This window comes from Setaria italica, chromosome II (assembly GCF_000263155.2).
Source record: "Setaria italica strain Yugu1 chromosome II, Setaria_italica_v2.0, whole genome shotgun sequence".
NCBI lineage: Eukaryota > Viridiplantae > Streptophyta > Magnoliopsida > Poales > Poaceae > Setaria > Setaria italica.
The window spans coordinates 43,400,518-43,417,063 of record NC_028451.1 but is presented as its reverse complement, the minus strand read 5'-3'; the positions used below and the strand labels follow the sequence as shown (position 1 = coordinate 43,417,063).

General features: G+C 43.0%; 2 protein-coding genes and 1 pseudogene across 4 annotated transcripts; all 3 read left to right on the top strand.

Moving 5' to 3' along the window:
• The first annotated feature begins 91 nt into the window (after positions 1-91).
• On the top strand, positions 92-4,955 carry LOC111256411 (glutathione S-transferase T2-like). The gene is made up of 2 exons (XM_022824355.1): positions 92-238; positions 4,212-4,955. Exons 1-2 carry the CDS (start codon positions 92-94, stop codon positions 4,953-4,955), a joined length of 891 nt encoding a protein of 296 aa, XP_022680090.1.
• Positions 4,956-5,631: 676 nt separating this feature from the next.
• LOC111256410 lies at positions 5,632-6,798 on the top strand (annotated as a pseudogene).
• A 1,948-nt stretch (positions 6,799-8,746) lies between these two features.
• On the top strand, positions 8,747-15,973 carry LOC101761036 (mevalonate kinase-like). 3 transcript variants are annotated; one of them, XM_022823979.1, is made up of 14 exons: positions 8,747-8,964; positions 9,047-9,296; positions 9,388-9,647; positions 10,143-10,556; positions 11,107-11,708; positions 12,090-12,371; positions 12,840-12,956; positions 13,040-13,093; positions 13,275-13,341; positions 14,106-14,159; positions 14,793-14,874; positions 15,303-15,368; positions 15,452-15,484; positions 15,735-15,973. In XM_022823979.1, exons 1-5 carry the CDS (start codon positions 8,835-8,837, stop codon positions 11,214-11,216), a joined length of 1,164 nt encoding a protein of 387 aa, XP_022679714.1. In that variant the 5' UTR covers positions 8,747-8,834; the 3' UTR covers positions 11,217-11,708; positions 12,090-12,371; positions 12,840-12,956; positions 13,040-13,093; positions 13,275-13,341; positions 14,106-14,159; positions 14,793-14,874; positions 15,303-15,368; positions 15,452-15,484; positions 15,735-15,973. The 3 variants fall into 3 exon arrangements, with proteins under 3 accessions (XP_022679714.1, XP_022679712.1, XP_022679713.1); XM_022823977.1 differs by having other exon boundaries at positions 12,090-12,473; XM_022823978.1 differs by having other exon boundaries at positions 12,840-13,093.
• The last annotated feature ends 573 nt before the right edge of the window (positions 15,974-16,546 follow it).

Genomic DNA, 16,546 nt, shown 5'->3' with positions numbered 1-16,546 from the left:
CCGCCGCCGTCTCAGATCCCAGCTCCCGAACCCTGCCTCCCCACCGCGCGCCGGCCTTCCGATCCGCGGCTCCGCGCGTGCCCCGATCCCCATGGCGGCGGCGGCCGGCGAGGCCAGGGCGCGGGCACTGCTGCAGCGGCACCAGCCGTTCGCGCCCCCGCCCGGCGAGTACCACAACTTCGGCGCGCCCGCGGACGCCGGCGAGGAGGTGGTGGAGGCCGTCGTCCTCAGGACGCCAGTGAGTTCCGGGGGACTGGTGCTGGAGTCCTTGTGCTGAAATTCCCGGTTATTGGGTCGAAAACGCTACAGCGCGGGCGGTTGATGGCCCCTCCCGCCAGCGGCGAGGGGATCTGAGGAAGTTCGTATGGGCCGGTGGACTGAATCGGCTTTAGCAATGCCTTGGATTTGGCGTCTTGCGAGCTGGTTGGATGGGGGATGGGTGGGTTTTTGGTGTTAGCGGAGTTGAATTTGCTGTATAAAATTTGAAGGACGGAACAGAAACAGATGACCTGACCACACATGAACAATTTCAGCGCGGTGCCTCGGTGAGTTTCCTGTGTGAAGTGTGGGTTCACGCTCCTTATCCAACCCAGATGTCATGCTGGTTTGCTATAAGCTGCTGGCACGGGTGCTTTCGAGGCTCTGTTTCAGTGTATCTAGTTATCTGTTTATGTTCCTAGTCTATCTAAATTTTGAACTGATTACGCCATCAACTGATTATGTTCCTAGTACTACGATGAAAGGTGACAGTGCAGCAGCAGCAGCATCAATGGGCGTTCTGGCAGTGGTACCCACATACTAACAGTGGAAATTAGTGGTTTTAACTGCTGATGTGTGCTGGCATAGCTCCAGTGGTGTTTTTGCCATTGGCTGTGAATATCTGCATGTTGCTAAGGTGAGATGGATTTACTGCTTTCGGAAGGCATGGTTTGGTGAATAGCTCCAGTGGATTGAGACGAAAACCCAGCACAACGAAATGTGTCTGTGGTCGCCTGGATTGTTGACTGGCTGGCACACACGGGCGAACAAAACAAAACTGGCGGACATGTCGCACGTCCTCGCAGGTTGGTCGCCGCGTCGTGTTCGGTGACAGCTAGACCTTGTTTAGTTCCCCAAAGTTTGGAGGTGCAAAATTCCTGTAGCACACTGTAGCGTTTCGTTTGTATTTGTGAATTATTGTCCAAATATTGACTAATTAGGCTCAAAAGATTCGTCTCGCAAAGTACAACAAAACTGTGCAATTAGTTTTTAATTTCATCTACATTTAGTACTCCATACATGTAACACAAGTTTGATGTGATGGGAATCTTCTTTTTGCATAGTGTCGAAGTTGGAAGTTTTGGAGCAACTAAGGGGGTGTTTTCTTCCCGTGTCTTATTTTTAGCACGTGTCACATCGAATGTTTAGATACTAATTAGGAGTAGTAAACGTAGACTATTTACAAAACCAATTACATAAGTGGAATCTAAACGGCGAGACGAATCTATTAAGCCTAATTAAGCCTAATTAATCCATCATTAGCAAATATTTACTGTAGCGACGCATTGTCATACCATGGACTAATTAGGCTTAATAGATTCGTCTCGCCGAGTAGATTCGTCTTATGTAATGAGTTGTGACATCGTCTACATTTCATACTCCTAATTAGTATCTAAACATTCGATGTGACAGGTGCTAAAGTTTAGCAAGCGGAAGAAAACAGGCCCTAAACATGACCCTAGGACTAGCTAGTCCAAATCCCTGTTGTGGGCTTGTGGCAGCGAGTTGGCATGGAAGGCCCCACGAGGTGCATGAAAAGCTGTTCTTGCCCGTGTGTTTCAATAGAGAATTGACCGGCACAGCTCTGTCTCTTTTTTTTTCAAGAAAAACAATTCCTTGGAGCTTCCTGTAGTTCTCTCTCCGAATCAAGCATGGCATGGCAGCTTCGTCACACAGTTGACTTGCGGACATAATTTGTTTACCCCATGAAAGAGGGCCACTATTTCTCTGCAGATCGTCATCGCATGGAAGAGAGAAGAAAGCATGCCGATATCATAGCCGTCACACACAAAAAAAAAAGTCAATAAAGCACAGAAGCACTGAATAAGCAACATGTACTGCGAAGAAAATTTGCTAGCTATTGAAATGATCGGCGAACAGGAATTTTGCAACTTGCGATCAACGGAATTATTGCAACTTTTTAGGAGATGAGAATCACAAATGTCACATGGGCATTTCAAACTACTTATTTGCTTAAGTTGAGGATATTATAGCCACTTTGTCAAGTATTCATATAAAAGCCATAACTCTCCAATGCAAACATCACTTAGGCTAGTCCCAGTGCAGAGTTTCATAGGAGTTTCATGCACATTAATTGCCTGCCACGTCAGCTTTTGTGATGATGTGGCAAGAAATTGAAGAGGAGAGAGATGGTACCAGTTTCATCCAGATGAAACGAGGTACGCACCGTTACCCAGGCACTCAAGCCCCTCGGTACGCGCACGATACCGCACTGAGGCGTCTTCATTTCCTCCGCCGGATCCGGTGCGTCACCGAAGAAAATCCTCCGCCGGCGCGCTCCTGCCCGCGCGCTCCCGCGCCTCCTGCGCGCTCCCGCCCGTGCCAGCGCCTCTCGCCGTACCGACGATGGCAACTCGGGAGAAGAGGAAGCGGAAGGAGCCGCCGCCGCCATCACCAGCGCCGCCGTCGATTCCTTCTAGGCCGTCGCCGTCTCCTGCTGCTGGGCAGCAGCCGCCGATTCCTTTTGGGCCGCCGCCGCCGCGTGCTGCTGGGCAGCCGCTGCCTCCTGCTGCTGGGCAGCCGCCGCCTCCTCCAGGATTCACTCCCGGATTCAGAAATCCCTGGTAAGATCTCGTAGATCTCGTCCTGGTGCTGCAGTGACTGTACGTAGCTGATGATCTCGTCAAGCATCAGGGCCTTCCCCATGATCTGGTCCGCCGCACATTATATAATCGATTAATTAACCAACTCCCCCAGAGGGTTAGATTAATCAACTACTATTAGGCTGAACTGAAGATTTTAACACATAAGAAGGATGAAGACTGACATTATATTATCACATCACAGGAATTAAAAAAGTGGCTTTTGTACAAAGCTGTTCAGAACTTATAGAGCTAATTCACTTTCAGTGATAAAAGTGTACGACAGTCCAGCATCTTGCAGCTCTTCCAAATAGTAGATTGTACAACTTCAAATTATCAGGCTAAGTAATTCATAGGATATATAAATGTATAGGCTGGTTGCAAATAGCCAACGGAAACAACAATGGAGCATGATATCACTTACCCTTCTGCTGTAGTCTGACGCTTGTGCTCTAGTAAGCCAGCATTGTTTACCTAGATGAAAAATTATCTAGCTATAGTTTTATTCAATCATTTGGTTAATCCAATTTAGATAAACTTTTACAGAATTAACATGAAAACTTAAAGTGGTAGGGAAAGAAGCAAAAGCTATAGTTTGGTTGAAACAGCACTACTCGCAAGGACATGGAGTGGTTTATCCATTAAAGTGAACTTTGTTGCAAATGATTTGAACCTCTCTCCTTGTTACGACAGAGCATATATTCAGCAAATGTCTGAGACAGTTCTCGGATGCTTCACCTGCCACATTTCGAACTTAGTGAGGAATGAGAAAATATCCTCTCTTGCTTCCATGTTAATTGGGATGTACTACTGTTTTTCTCCTGCATTGTGATGCATCATATAGCTTGTTTGTTTTTCTCCTGCATTGTGATGCATCATTGTGCTATTCTGAAAGAACCATCTTGTCAATTAGCCTTATGGAAAAATTTAGTTGTTTAGCAAAGGAATGCTGACTTGTATTTATTGGATTATCTGAAAACAAAAGAAGTATGTCTCTGATCCTTCGTGTATTTATATTTCAGGGCAGGTTATGCAAATATGTTACAACAACCACCATTTGCTGCACCGGACCACAATTTCCATCTCGTTGGGCTTACTAATAACTTTGTACCAATTTCTCCGTCGCCGCCACCACCGGCACAAGAACAATCCACACCTCAAGTCTCCATTGACATTGATGGTGACTCCGGTGTCGAGACAAGTAGGACAGCAAAGAGAAGGCATTGGTCGCATGAAGAGGAAGTTCGATTGGTAATAGTCTCATTCTTACCGTTCTAATTGCTTGTTGTAGGCGAGTAGGACAGCAAAGAGAAGTTCCTTTTCATAATTAGTTCTGATTTCTTGTTGTAGGCGAGTGCGTGGCTGAACAATTCTAATGACCCAATAAGAGCGAATGACAAGAAATACAATAGTTTTTGGAATGATATCGCTGAAGAGTTCAACAAGAACGCAGCACCAGGTCGTGAAAGGGACACAAATCAACTGAAGATTCATTGGTCACGCTTGAAGACAGTTATCGCTGACTTCAATGGATGTTGGACTAAGGTCAATAGAGTTCACAAAAGTGGGGCATCTGATGATCAGATGATGGATGAGGCACTTGCATTGTATACAGAACGATACAAGAAGCCTTTCACTTTGATCCATTGGTGGAGGAATCTCAAGAATGAACCTAAATGGTGTGCACATGTTGCCCAATTGGAGAAAGAAAAGAATGAATCACAACCTCCCATTGATATTGATGATGACATACAGACCGAGCGTCCAATTAGGAGAGATGCAGCCAAGGCAAGCGGAAGACGCAATAGCAAGCGCAAGACGGAAGAGGTGATTGAAGGATTTGCAATCTTAGGAGGTAATATAGACAAGATAGTTGCGGTTACTCAAGAGCGTGCGAAGACAACAGAGGCACATCTTGAAATCTCAAGGATGAGACTGAAGGCAGCACAAGAGGAAAAGGAAGCAAAAATGCTTCAAGTCTATGATTCATTGCTTCACCAAGATACTAGTCAGATGACAGAAGAATCAAAGGCTAGAAGAAAGAAGACACTGGCGATGATGGAGAAGAAACTTTTCAGTAACAATGAAGTGTGAAGTGTTTTTGTTCTTGATCAATATGTGACCAATGCTACTGTTCTAACTAATACTTGTGTGTCCCTATTTTTTATTTTGTTATTGAGCAATCTGTTAATGTGGTGATTTATGCAGCAACCATGGGAGTCTTTAATCTGTGACCGATGCTGTTTTTAAACTGTTGTGATTTCTGAATATCAGTACCAATGTTGTTTTTATTCAGTGTGAATGAGTGCTGTTTATAGTGTGAATGCATGATTTATGTGAATGCTGAACTGATGGTTGTATGTGTGTATGCTAGTGTGAATGCTGAACTGATAGTGTGAATGCTGAATTGATGGTTGAATTGATAGTGTGAATGATGAACTGAAATGATAGGTATGAAACGACAGCTAGTGTGAATGCTGAACTGGACTGATAGGTATGAAACGGCAGCAGAGCTGCTACCTATATATGCAGCCCTGATGGTACACCAACGTAGTACATTTGTGCCACTTTATATATGGAGCAACAGGATGATTCTTTCTCTGCCGACCACTCTCCAGACCCAACAAGCAACCTCTCTGATGATTGGGATGACTTCCTCGCCGAGGAGGAAATTATTGATGATGTCATCGATGAGGTAACTCAATTTCTTAAGTCAAGTTTAGAAGATCTCCAAGAAGCCGCATATGATCCTCGAAGTGGTCCGAGGAAGTACATCAGAAGGCCAAGGGAGCAGTACCATCAACATTTGGTTGATGATTATTTCTCAGATAACCCTCTGTACCTAGCAAATTTTTTTCGACGGAGATTTCGTATGTCCAGGCCACTCTTTCTACGCATCGTTGATGAGTTAGGCAAGTGGTCCGATTATTTCACTACAAAGGTGGATGCTCTTAATCGTCAAGGCCTAACACCACTGCAGAAATGCACAGCGGCAATTCGTCAATTGGCTAATGGTAGTGCTGCAGATCATCTAGATGAATATTTAAAACTTGGAGAAAGTACTGCATTAGAGGCGATGAAGATGTTTGTCCAAGGTGTTATCGAAATTTTTGGTGGACACTATTTGAGGCGCCCTACTATGGAAGATGCTGAGCGTTTGCTTAAAATTGGTGAGAGTCGAGGTTTTCCTGGCATGTTCGGGAGTATTGACTGTATGCATTGGCATTGGGAAAGATGTCCCAATGCATGGAAGGGCCAATTTACTCGGGGCGATCAAAAAGTTCCAACCATAATACTTGAGGCTGTAGCTTCTCATGATCTTTGGATTTGGCATGCGTTCTTTGGAGTTGCTGGTTCTAATAATGATATCAATGTTCTAAATCAGTCGACTCTATTTATTGACGAGCTAAAGGGGCATGCTCCTCGGGTGCACTACATGGTCAACGGAAATCAGTATAACACCGGTTATTATCTTGCTGATGGAATATACCCTGAATGGGCTGTGTTTGTGAAGTCAATATCCTTGCCCATCACCGAGAAGGACAAGTTATTTGCACAGGAACAAGAATCCAAGAGAAAGGATATTGAATGAGCTTTCGGTGTCTTGCGACGTCGATTTTGCATTTTGAAGCGACCAGCTCGTCTATATGATCGAGGAGAACTTGAGAAAGTTATCCGAGCGTGCATCATACTTCACAATATGATAGTTGAAGATGAAAAAACAGAAGAGAATATTGAAGAGAATCTTGATTTGAATGAAACTCCAAGTACAACGACTGTTGAAGCACCAGCATTCTCCCCTGAAGATTACGTCTCGTTTGACAGAATACTAGAGAATGATGCTGATATTCGAGATACCTCAACCCATAAACAACTTAAGAAAGATTTGATTGAGCATATCTGGCGAAGGTCAAGGGCCCGCCCAAACATATCTTGAGTTCGGTTACAATATATGTAATTTATTTAATATATGTGATCCAATTTATCTCGTATGATACAAGTTATTTTTAAATATTTTTGGTTGATATTTAAATTTCACTATGTTGCTAGATCCTTCATGTGTAATATATTTCAAGTAACAAATACAAGTGGCTACATAATCACATGGAACACTTGATCACAACCGCATGCAACTAATAAATGCTGAGGACAACCTATGAAACTGTGTATTGAAACTGTGCACTGGGACTCCCTGTTTCATTCACAAGAGCACACCTCATGGGATGATGTGGCATCCTTGGAAACAGTGCCATGAAACCTTGCACTGGGACTAGCCTTAGTAAATCCTTTGATCCTTTTTATGTTCCATTGATTGTATTGCACTTGTGATTAATGGTTTAAGATTATTGTTAGCGCATCAGCTGCTTATGTGATAAGCAAAGCTTTCATCCCACATAATTAGAATTTAATGTTTTCTTTTGCTAAATGCTGCATTATATACTTTCATCCTAAATCAAGCTCAAATGTAAGGTTGCGATCGATGAACTATTTTTTTTAAAAAAAACATGACTATGTAATGAGTTGATGCGACCTTAAAATAAAGAATCTTCTACCAATCTTCCGTAGAATTTAACCCAAACACAAGTCGTAGGAACATGTACATGACACATTAGCTCCAGAGCAGCAAAACACGGTGCCAAAGCAAGTATATACCCGCGTAAAAAAATTTCGCAAAGGGTCCGATCTGCCTGCTGAAAGCCTGAGAAACCAAATCAGCCAAGCGAGCGTGCGTGCGTCGGTGCATGCGCGACTGTGCGAGACAACCAGGTCTGATCCGCCCCGAGCTGGGGATATTTAACTATTTACCATCCTTACGGATGGCAACTCTCCATTTGCTATTCTTATGGATGCACTTACATATTTGTCATCCCTCTACAAACGAAGCAACACATTTGCCATTTTCGCTGACGTGACGCGCCGACTCACTCGTGCTAGCGTGGATCGGGATTGGAAAAGACCAGAACACCCCTACCTTATTCTTATTACCTATCCCTTTCCCCTCTCTCCACCACTGACGTGTGGGACCCACATCTTGGGGTCATCTTCAACCTTCAGACACCCTTACGACCACGAGCTGCTGTCCCCCAACAGCGCTCGCCGAGGGTTGGCCGGCCCTAGCCGGGGCGACCGCCGCCGCTCATCCCCGGGGCTGGCGCTCGTTAGGCCGCCGCCTCTGGTCCCGTGGGCGGAGCTCGACAGGGCTAGCCGCGCTGGGCGCCCGCCGCTTGCCCCCCGTGGGCGGAGCTCGACAGGGGCCAGCTGTCACGGCCCCCGCAGCGCCCTCCTCACCGTCGTCGGCATGCAAGCTCGGTGGATCGAGAGGTTAAAGATGACCTGACACATGGGTCCCACAGTGGCACGAGAGAGGGAAAGGGATGGGTAGCAGGAGAAAGGCAGGGGCGTTTTGATCTTTTCCCGTCCCAATCCACGCTGACACGGTGAGTTACGTAAGTGAAAATGGGTGTTTGGATCTTTAGTCCCGACTAAAATTTATGTCACATCGAATATTCAAAGGCTGATTAGGAGGACTAAACATGAGCTAACTATAAAACTAATTACACAAATGGAGGCTAATTCACGATACGAATCTATTAAGCCTAATTAATCCATCATTAGCACATGTTTACTGTAGCATCACATTATCAAATTATGGACTAATTAGGCTTAATAGATTCATCTCACAAATTAGTTTCCATCTGTACAATTAGTTTTATAATTAATCTATATTTAATACTTCTAATTAGTATCTAAACATTCGATGTGATAGGAATTTTAGGAGCTACTAAGGAAACAAACACCCCTAACACTTCATTTGAGAGGTACGACAAATATGCAAGCGCATTTGCATGAATACAACACAAATAGTTAAATATTCCGCCGAGCCGAGGACAGCAGCGGGTGCTCGCGGTCTTCAGATCTCGCACCCCTTTTCAGATCGCGACGACCGCGACGACCGACCGTGACCGGGGATCGATGGAGGTACGCGCCCGGGCGCCCGGCAAGATCATCCTCGCGGGCGAGCACGCCGTCGTCCACGGCTCCGCTGCCGTCGCCGCTGCCATCGACCTCTACACCACATCCTCCCTCACCCTCCTCCCCGAAGGTGGCCCCCGCCCGCCCTGGATCAGATTATTCGTTCTTCGTCACTGCCGCCGCCCTCACCTCCGCTTCTTCGTTCTACACAGGGGAGGATGGCGGCGCAGGCGTGGTGGAGCTGGACCTTAGGGACTCATGCCTCACCTTCTCTTGGCCGTGTTCGCGCCTCCGCGGGGCCCTGGGGGAGGTGGGCGGCAAGGCCGGGGCGCCGACGCCATGCTCCCCTGACGAGCTCGCCGCCATTGCCAAGCTCTTGGAGGGCCAAGAGATCCCCGAGGCCAAGATCTGGCTCTCTTCCGGCCTCTCCGCCTTCCTTTACCTCTACACCTCCATCATGGGGTTGGTTTTTTCTGTCCATATCAATCTTGCAGCGTCGACACCTGCCCCCACATTATATTTGACAGATGTGATTGGTTGTGTTCTTGTGCAGCTGCAAGCCTGGGAAGGCGGTGGTCACCTCGGACCTGCCCATAGGTGCGGGGCTCGGCTCGTCCGCAGCTTTCTGCGTGTCCATGTCGGGTGCTATATTGACGGCGGCTGGTGCAGTCGGCATTGGAGGAGACAGGGAGGCTGATGAGTGGGAGTTGTTCAGGAAGGATGATCTTGAGCTGGTCAACCAGTGGGCGTTCCAAGGGGAAAAGATCATCCATGGCAAGCCTTCTGGCATCGACAATTCTGTTAGCACTTTCGGTATGCTATCAAAGTGACTGAGTTTTTAAACCTTCAGAACTTGTAGGATTGAAATGCCTTCGCATTCCGGATTGACCTCTAGTGGAATCCTTATTGAGTTTTTTCCACATTTACTTACTGATTGATTGCTTAATGGCACCACCACTCTTAGTTGCTGCAAGGATTGCTTCTAGTTTATTTATGGCTTGTTTGTTATATGTACTTGAGTTACAGCTAGATGGATAGATGATGCATCTAGTGGAATTACTATCCGATAATAGATATACTGAAAGTTACCTGATGCTGCCATAGGGATTATCAGTATTTGAAATCAGTGATTTAACCTAAAAGTCTTGTCAATTTTAGGTGTCAAGCCATGGAAATCTTTGCAAATGGTGCAAAAAAGAAAAAAACTTGTGTAGTTTCCTAGAATCCATAAGACCATCTGAATCTCAATTCCCCCCTATCAATTCTCCTAACTTGTTTTGCTTCACTAAACTTATGTGTGAATGTTAGGAAGCATGATTAAATTCAAGAAGGGGGAAATGACAAACCTCAAGTCCAGGAACCCAGTCAAAATGCTCATCACTGATACAAGAGTTGGTAGGAACACAAAGGCCCTAGTTGCTGGTGTATCTGAAAGAGCATCTAGGCATCCAGATGCTATGGCTTCTGTCTTCCATGCAGTGGACTCCATTAGTGAAGAGCTTTCAAGCATTGTTGAGTTAGCAGCCGAGGATGAAATAGCCATCACCTCGAAGGAGGAAAAGCTAGCAGAGCTTATGGAGATGAACCAAGGTTTGCTTCAGTGCATGGGAGTTAGCCATTCTTCTATAGAAACAGTGTTGCGAACAACTCTGAAATATAGCCTGGTCTCAAAGCTAACAGGAGCTGGTGGTGGAGGCTGTGTGTTAACTCTAATACCGACCCGTATCCTTTTCATATCCCCTGACTGCATCTTTTCCTTCATTGTTTGATATGATATAAACACCATACTACTTATATATGGTTTCTGTTTATCTTTAACATCTCAATTCAAAGCTTCCAGAAATCTGGGTCTTGATATTCACTAATAAAGAATCTGACAGGAGAGAAACTTTAGAACTACAATGGCCTGTCTTTTGAAAAGCAAAATGCTCAGTACTTATAATAACATATAACCATGTAAAATGATTCTGGTTCACATCCCATCTAATCTAGATGAATTTTAATGGACTAAATCTATCAACATGGAAGGAAAAGGACTGTAGCAGCTTAAATTTCTAATTATCCTTTTGTTTTCAGATCTGAGTTTCTAATTTGTACCTGCTTAGCTATGCATAGGCTATGGCATTGACTTTTACTGGTTTAGTCATGGTACTTCTTTGCGCTTTCATTTTTCTGCATATGCAGTCAATAATGTTTGAACTTCATGGATCTTTCAATTTTGCGTTTGCTGTCCCTTCAATGATGCACAAAGCTTCCTTGACATGATTATCAGTATCAGCCAGCATAGTTTTGGAGAAAGTCGCCACAGAGCTTGAATCTCATGGTTTTTGCTGCTTTAAAGTTGAGGTTGGTGGACGAGGTCTTCAAGTATGCCGAGGATAAGACTCATCATGTTCCAAGGAGATGTTGTACCATACTTTTAGAAAATGCCTTACCCTACCGAACTAAAGAAGTTAAGATTCACTACTTCAATTGTTCGATGATTAGGATATTCTTCTGCCTTCCCTAGGAGATTCTTGTATTCACTACATGAATTTCAAGATGCGGATATTCTTCTGCTATTCCTAGCAGATTCTTGTATCGAATAAGCACCCAGCTGCACTATTGCTGGTGCTATTGTTGTATCAAAATTAAAATTAAACTTAATAATTATTGCAATGTTGTATCAATAAAATATCAGTCCCCCCCCCCCCAAAACCAAAAAGAAAATCAGATCATTCCATAAATTGCTTTGAATTGTTCGTTTTGTGCAAACTTTATCCAATCAAGATCCTTGTTCGCTCTATGTGCACAGGCTATGCAAACTGAAGGCATTTTTTGTTGGACTGGAATCACGCATCAATCTTGTTGTATGAAGAACACAGCGAGTATACGGTATACTGCAATGCTCGTTTTGGCACCACCACTCTTAGTTGCTGCAAGGATTGCTTCTAGTTTATTTATGGCTTGTTTGTTTTATGTACTTGAGTGACAGCTAGATGGATAGATGATGCATCTGGTGGAATTACTAGCCGATCATAGATATGCCGATAGTTACCTGATGCTGCCATAGGGATTATCAGTATTTGAAATCAGTAATTTAACCTAAAAGTCTTGTCAATTTTAGGTGTCAAGCCATGGAAATCTTTGCAAATGGTGCAAAAGAAAAAAACTTGAGTAGTTTCCTAGAATGCATAAGACCATCTGAATTTCAATTCCTCCCCTATCAATTCTCCTAACTTGTTTTGCTTCACTAAACTTATGTGTGAATGTTAGGAAGCATGATTAAATTCAAGAAGGGGGAAATGACAAACCTCAAGTCCAGGAACCCAGTCAAAATGCTCATTACTGATACAAGAGTTGGTAGGAACACAAAGGCCCTAGTTGCTGGTGTATCTGAAAGAGCATCTAGGCATCCAGATGCTATGGCTTCTGTCTTCCATGCAGTGAACTCCATTAGTGAAGAGCTTTCAAGCATTGTTGAGTTAGCAGCCGAGGATGAAATAGCCATCACCTCGAAGGAGGAAAAGCTAGCAGAGCTTATGGAGATGAACCAAGGTTTGCTTCAGTGCATGGGAGTTAGCCATTCTTCTATAGAAACAGTGTTGCGAACAACTCTGAAATATAGCCCGGTCTCAAAGCTAACTTTAACCAAAGAAGGTATTGTGTTACATGAAAGTAACCTGATGCTTCAAACTTATCATTGCCTAGCGGTAAAAAAATGCAAACAAGGAAAGATGTACAGAAACGTATAATTTTGTCAGAGTCCAGTTTATTGGATTTTTTAAATCATGGTTCATGCTGCTACTACTATAAACTGACAGTTTTCTAGATGTTTCTGCTGCCAGGCATGTCCTAGGCGTCAAATGTTACTTGCCTTCTTAAAAGTGATCCAACTTTAAGTACTTGTTCCAGATAGGAGAAATCTGTGAAGAAATGGCATTATGCTAATGTTCTCCCCGAAAGGAGTTTGTTTGATCTGTTCATTCTCTACACCAATTTAGCTAATGCATTAATTCCTTTCAGATACTTAAATATAGTTAAATCAGAAGTGCTGGAGATACCACAACCAGGTCTTGACTCTAAACTTTCTGAAATTCATCACTGGATAACTGTTCGTAAAAAAACAGGGAGTTTTCATAGGTAAGTTCCATGTCGTGCAACCTTTATTTTGGAAACTTGTGGTTACATCATAACTAAATCAAACAGCATGTGGATTTGTATAGAAGAGTTAGTCGGGCTAAGAAAGAATGTTCAAGAGAAGGACCACCTTGTTCTGGGTATATTTTCTTTCTTGAATCCTTTCTTGTGCTACAACAGAAACTTTTGCTGATTAGCTATTTACATTTTTACTGCTTGATCTGGTTACACCAGAATCGTCTTACTGTTTAGTAACCACAGTACACTTACGACAAATATGATTGAGAGCTGTCCATGACATGATAATTATTTGATCCATAGATGGGTTGAGGGCATGGTGCCGGTTTTCTCAAAGTCTGCTTGGCAATGTTTGTGGCATCTTATTCAGGTAGACTTTGTCTTCATATAATTTCTTAACTAGGTTTGCATATTTGAACTTACCATTGTACCACACAGTATGACCGTTTTCCTTTCAGCGGTTCATAAGTTGTGGGCATGGGTTGTACAAAATGGTATAGGATTAGATGTCCATGTGTATGGCTAGTCCCGGTTGGTATTTGGACTTGCATAACTGTGGTTAACCATGTTGAGAAAAGTATGGACGGAAACCCAAACAGGCAAAGCTAGTGCATTTTGGAACTTGGGGCTTACGCTGACCTCTCTTAGTGTTAATTCTTCAAATTTTGTTTCTTTCTGAAATACCTTAGGTCTTCACATTTTTTTTCTTTCTAAAATGTATTAAGTATCTATATTTTGCTTCTTTCTGAAATAATATGACTACAAAAGCAGTTAATATATACTAGATAGGTATTAATTACTTGTATCGTTGGCCCAATATATTTCTGGATTTTTAATATCACAACTAAGGTTAGTTTGGACTGTGGATGCTACATAGGTTGGCATTTTATGTCATTACTTGTGTTGTCACTGCTGCATTTGTCCGGAGCACAGGAAGGAGAAAGAGCCCACATTAATTCATATGTTATATTTAAACTGACTGTTTGATTGCTATAAGAGTATGATACATTGACATATAATCAACCTGCTTTTGAGAAAAGAAAGTACTTTGTGTGATATTCTCTTGTGTCTTCTACCTGGTTGACTTTTGTGGATTATTCCAGCTATTGATATATCTACATTAAATTTATACAGAATGATCTTATCCATGGATGGGGCAACGATTACAAGTTTGGGTATTGTGCTCAGGTTTGTTTAAATATTGTTTAAGTAACTGTGGCATGCTTTATAATTTAAGTTCATCTAAAGCATTTATTGATTTAAGTTGTTCATATGGCTTCTCTCCATTCATAATTATTTGTTACCATAATGATGAAAACTATAAATTATGATAGTAATCCCAAGAAAATTATATAACACTATTTTTCATGTGGTCAATATAATTTTTCTATGGTAATCTATTGAAAGTGATCTTTTTTTTGGCTCAGGTTAATTGATTTAAAAGAATAGAAACTTCTGTAGTCATTTATGTTCTAAAGCATCTACTCCCTCTGTTCCAAATTGTAGGTCGTTTTGGCTTTTCTAGGTGCATAGATATTATTATGCATCTAGAGCCACATAGATGCATAATAATATCTGTGCACCTAGAAAAGCCACATAGATGCATAATAATATCTGTGCACCTAGAAAAGCCACATAGATGCATAATAATATTTATGCACCTAGAAAAGCTAAAATGACCTACAATTTGGAACAGAGGGAGTAGCATTTTTTAATCCAGACTATAGTAACTCTGAGTTTGTGACCTCATTGTCCAAGATATCTTCTTCTTATTTGGCAAACATTCTAAATATAACTTGTTTTTTCTTATACTGCTTTCAGGGTGACTAACATCAGAGTAGTTGATAGTGAATTTATAGTTCATTGAGGAGTGCAGACATTAGGAGGTTCGACAACAACAAAGGTTTGTGGAAACTTCTGTTTTAGTGTTGCAAGTTGGAACCTTGATGTCTCTTCAAAACATGCATTCACAATACTTGTTACTTATATAAGAACAATACATTTCAGCACACTCCAAATTTGAGCTGCACCTTGTAATGCAACAACACACAAAGCTTTTGTCTGTTCTTGAGAATAACAGTTTTAGCGCACTTGTTTGCATAATTCATATACTCCTTTCATAATCAAGTCTTTTGAGGAGACAACAAAAACCCTTTGTCATGATTTGTGGTAGGTGTGGTGGAAAGTGCATTAAATATTGCCATAGGACCTTCTTCTGATAATCCTCTTTGTATCTGCACCTTCACATCTTGTATAGTATGAATTTTCTTTGTTCATTTGCAAAGTAATGTTGAATGCTTCCTGTATTTTTTTCCTTTTGAATTCTGGAAGGATGGCGCTCGAGGCAAAAAAGCTAAGCAACTCCATCAGAAAGATGCTGAAGTGAAAAAGACAAGAGTATGTTCTTTGTGCATGACATCGTAATGCTGCGTTTTCTTATGTGACCGCTACATAACTCTTGTGTTATAATCTGTAACCAGGGGAGGGCAGCGGGTCTCGACATGCGAACAAAGGTGAGCTAACAAACCATTTAGCTGCTGCGCATCGTATCAAATGTCAACTCATCCCTCAGCCGGGAGAAAATGCTGTTGGAATCTGAAACCTCAGAGCTCCAGGGAAAAAAAAACCACTGCCACAGTGCCATTTCACTTGTAAAATCTGCATTTCCCTTGAGTTAAAAATGACACCACAAGAATTAATCGTAATTTTGTGTCATTAACAGATTGTAGTACAGATTGTCATAATTTTGTTTCAACCTTGCAGATCCGGAGAAAATCACGATCTGAGCTTCGTGATTTCCAGAAGCGTTGGGACCGGGCCACAAGGGAAGACAGAACATGGGTCGATCCGTTTTCTCGCTCTCGAAGAAAACGGAGGAATAGAAACCCACAGTTGATTGGCAGTCTTCATAGTTACACAATATCCCATTTGGACCATTGATTTAGAATGTATACTTGCATAATTAATGCCGTATAAAATTTCAAGGACGAAACAGAAACAAATGACCATACACACGTGAACAATTTCAGCGCGGTGCCTCGGTGAGTTTCCCGTGGGAAGTGTGGGTTCACGCTCCTTATCCACCCCAAATGTCATGCTGGTTTGCTGTACTAGGCTGCTAGCACGGGTGCTTTCGAGGCTCTGTTTCAGTGTAGCTGGAACTTGCAGCAGCAGCGTCATAAATGGACGTTCTGGCAGTGGTACCCACATACTAACAGTGGAAATTTGTGGTTTATGCTGATGTGTGCTGGCATAGCTCCAGTGGTGTTTTTGCCGTTGGCTGTGAATATCAGCATGTTGCTTTCGGAATGCGTGGTAGTGGCCTGTGGATTGAGACGAATACCCAGCAAAATGAAATGTGTCTTTGGCCGCGCCTCGATTGTTGACTGGCTGGCACACACGAGCGAACAAAACAAAACTGGCGGACATGTCGCACGTCCTCGCAGGTTGGTCGCCGCGTCGTGTTCGGTGACAGCTAGTCCAAATCCGTGTTGGCTGTTGCGGCAGCGAGTTGGCATGGAAACCACGGCCCCACGAAGGTACTTGAAAAGCTGTTCTGGCCCGTGTGTTTAAAT

Coding starts and splice junctions, on each gene's coding strand:
- LOC111256411 (XM_022824355.1), top strand. CDS start 92: ATGGCGGCGGCGGCCGGCGAGGCCAGGGCGCGGGCACTGCTGCAGCGG. Junction 239..4,211: donor CCGTCGTCCTCAGGACGCCA/GTGAGTTCCGGG, acceptor TTCTTGTTGTAG/GCGAGTGCGTGGCTGAACAA.
- LOC101761036 (XM_022823979.1), top strand. CDS start 8,835: ATGGAGGTACGCGCCCGGGCGCCCGGCAAGATCATCCTCGCGGGCGAG. Junction 9,648..10,142: donor CAATTCTGTTAGCACTTTCG/GTATGCTATCAA, acceptor TGTGAATGTTAG/GAAGCATGATTAAATTCAAG. Junction 10,557..11,106: donor GTTAACTCTAATACCGACCC/GTATCCTTTTCA, acceptor CATGATTATCAG/TATCAGCCAGCATAGTTTTG.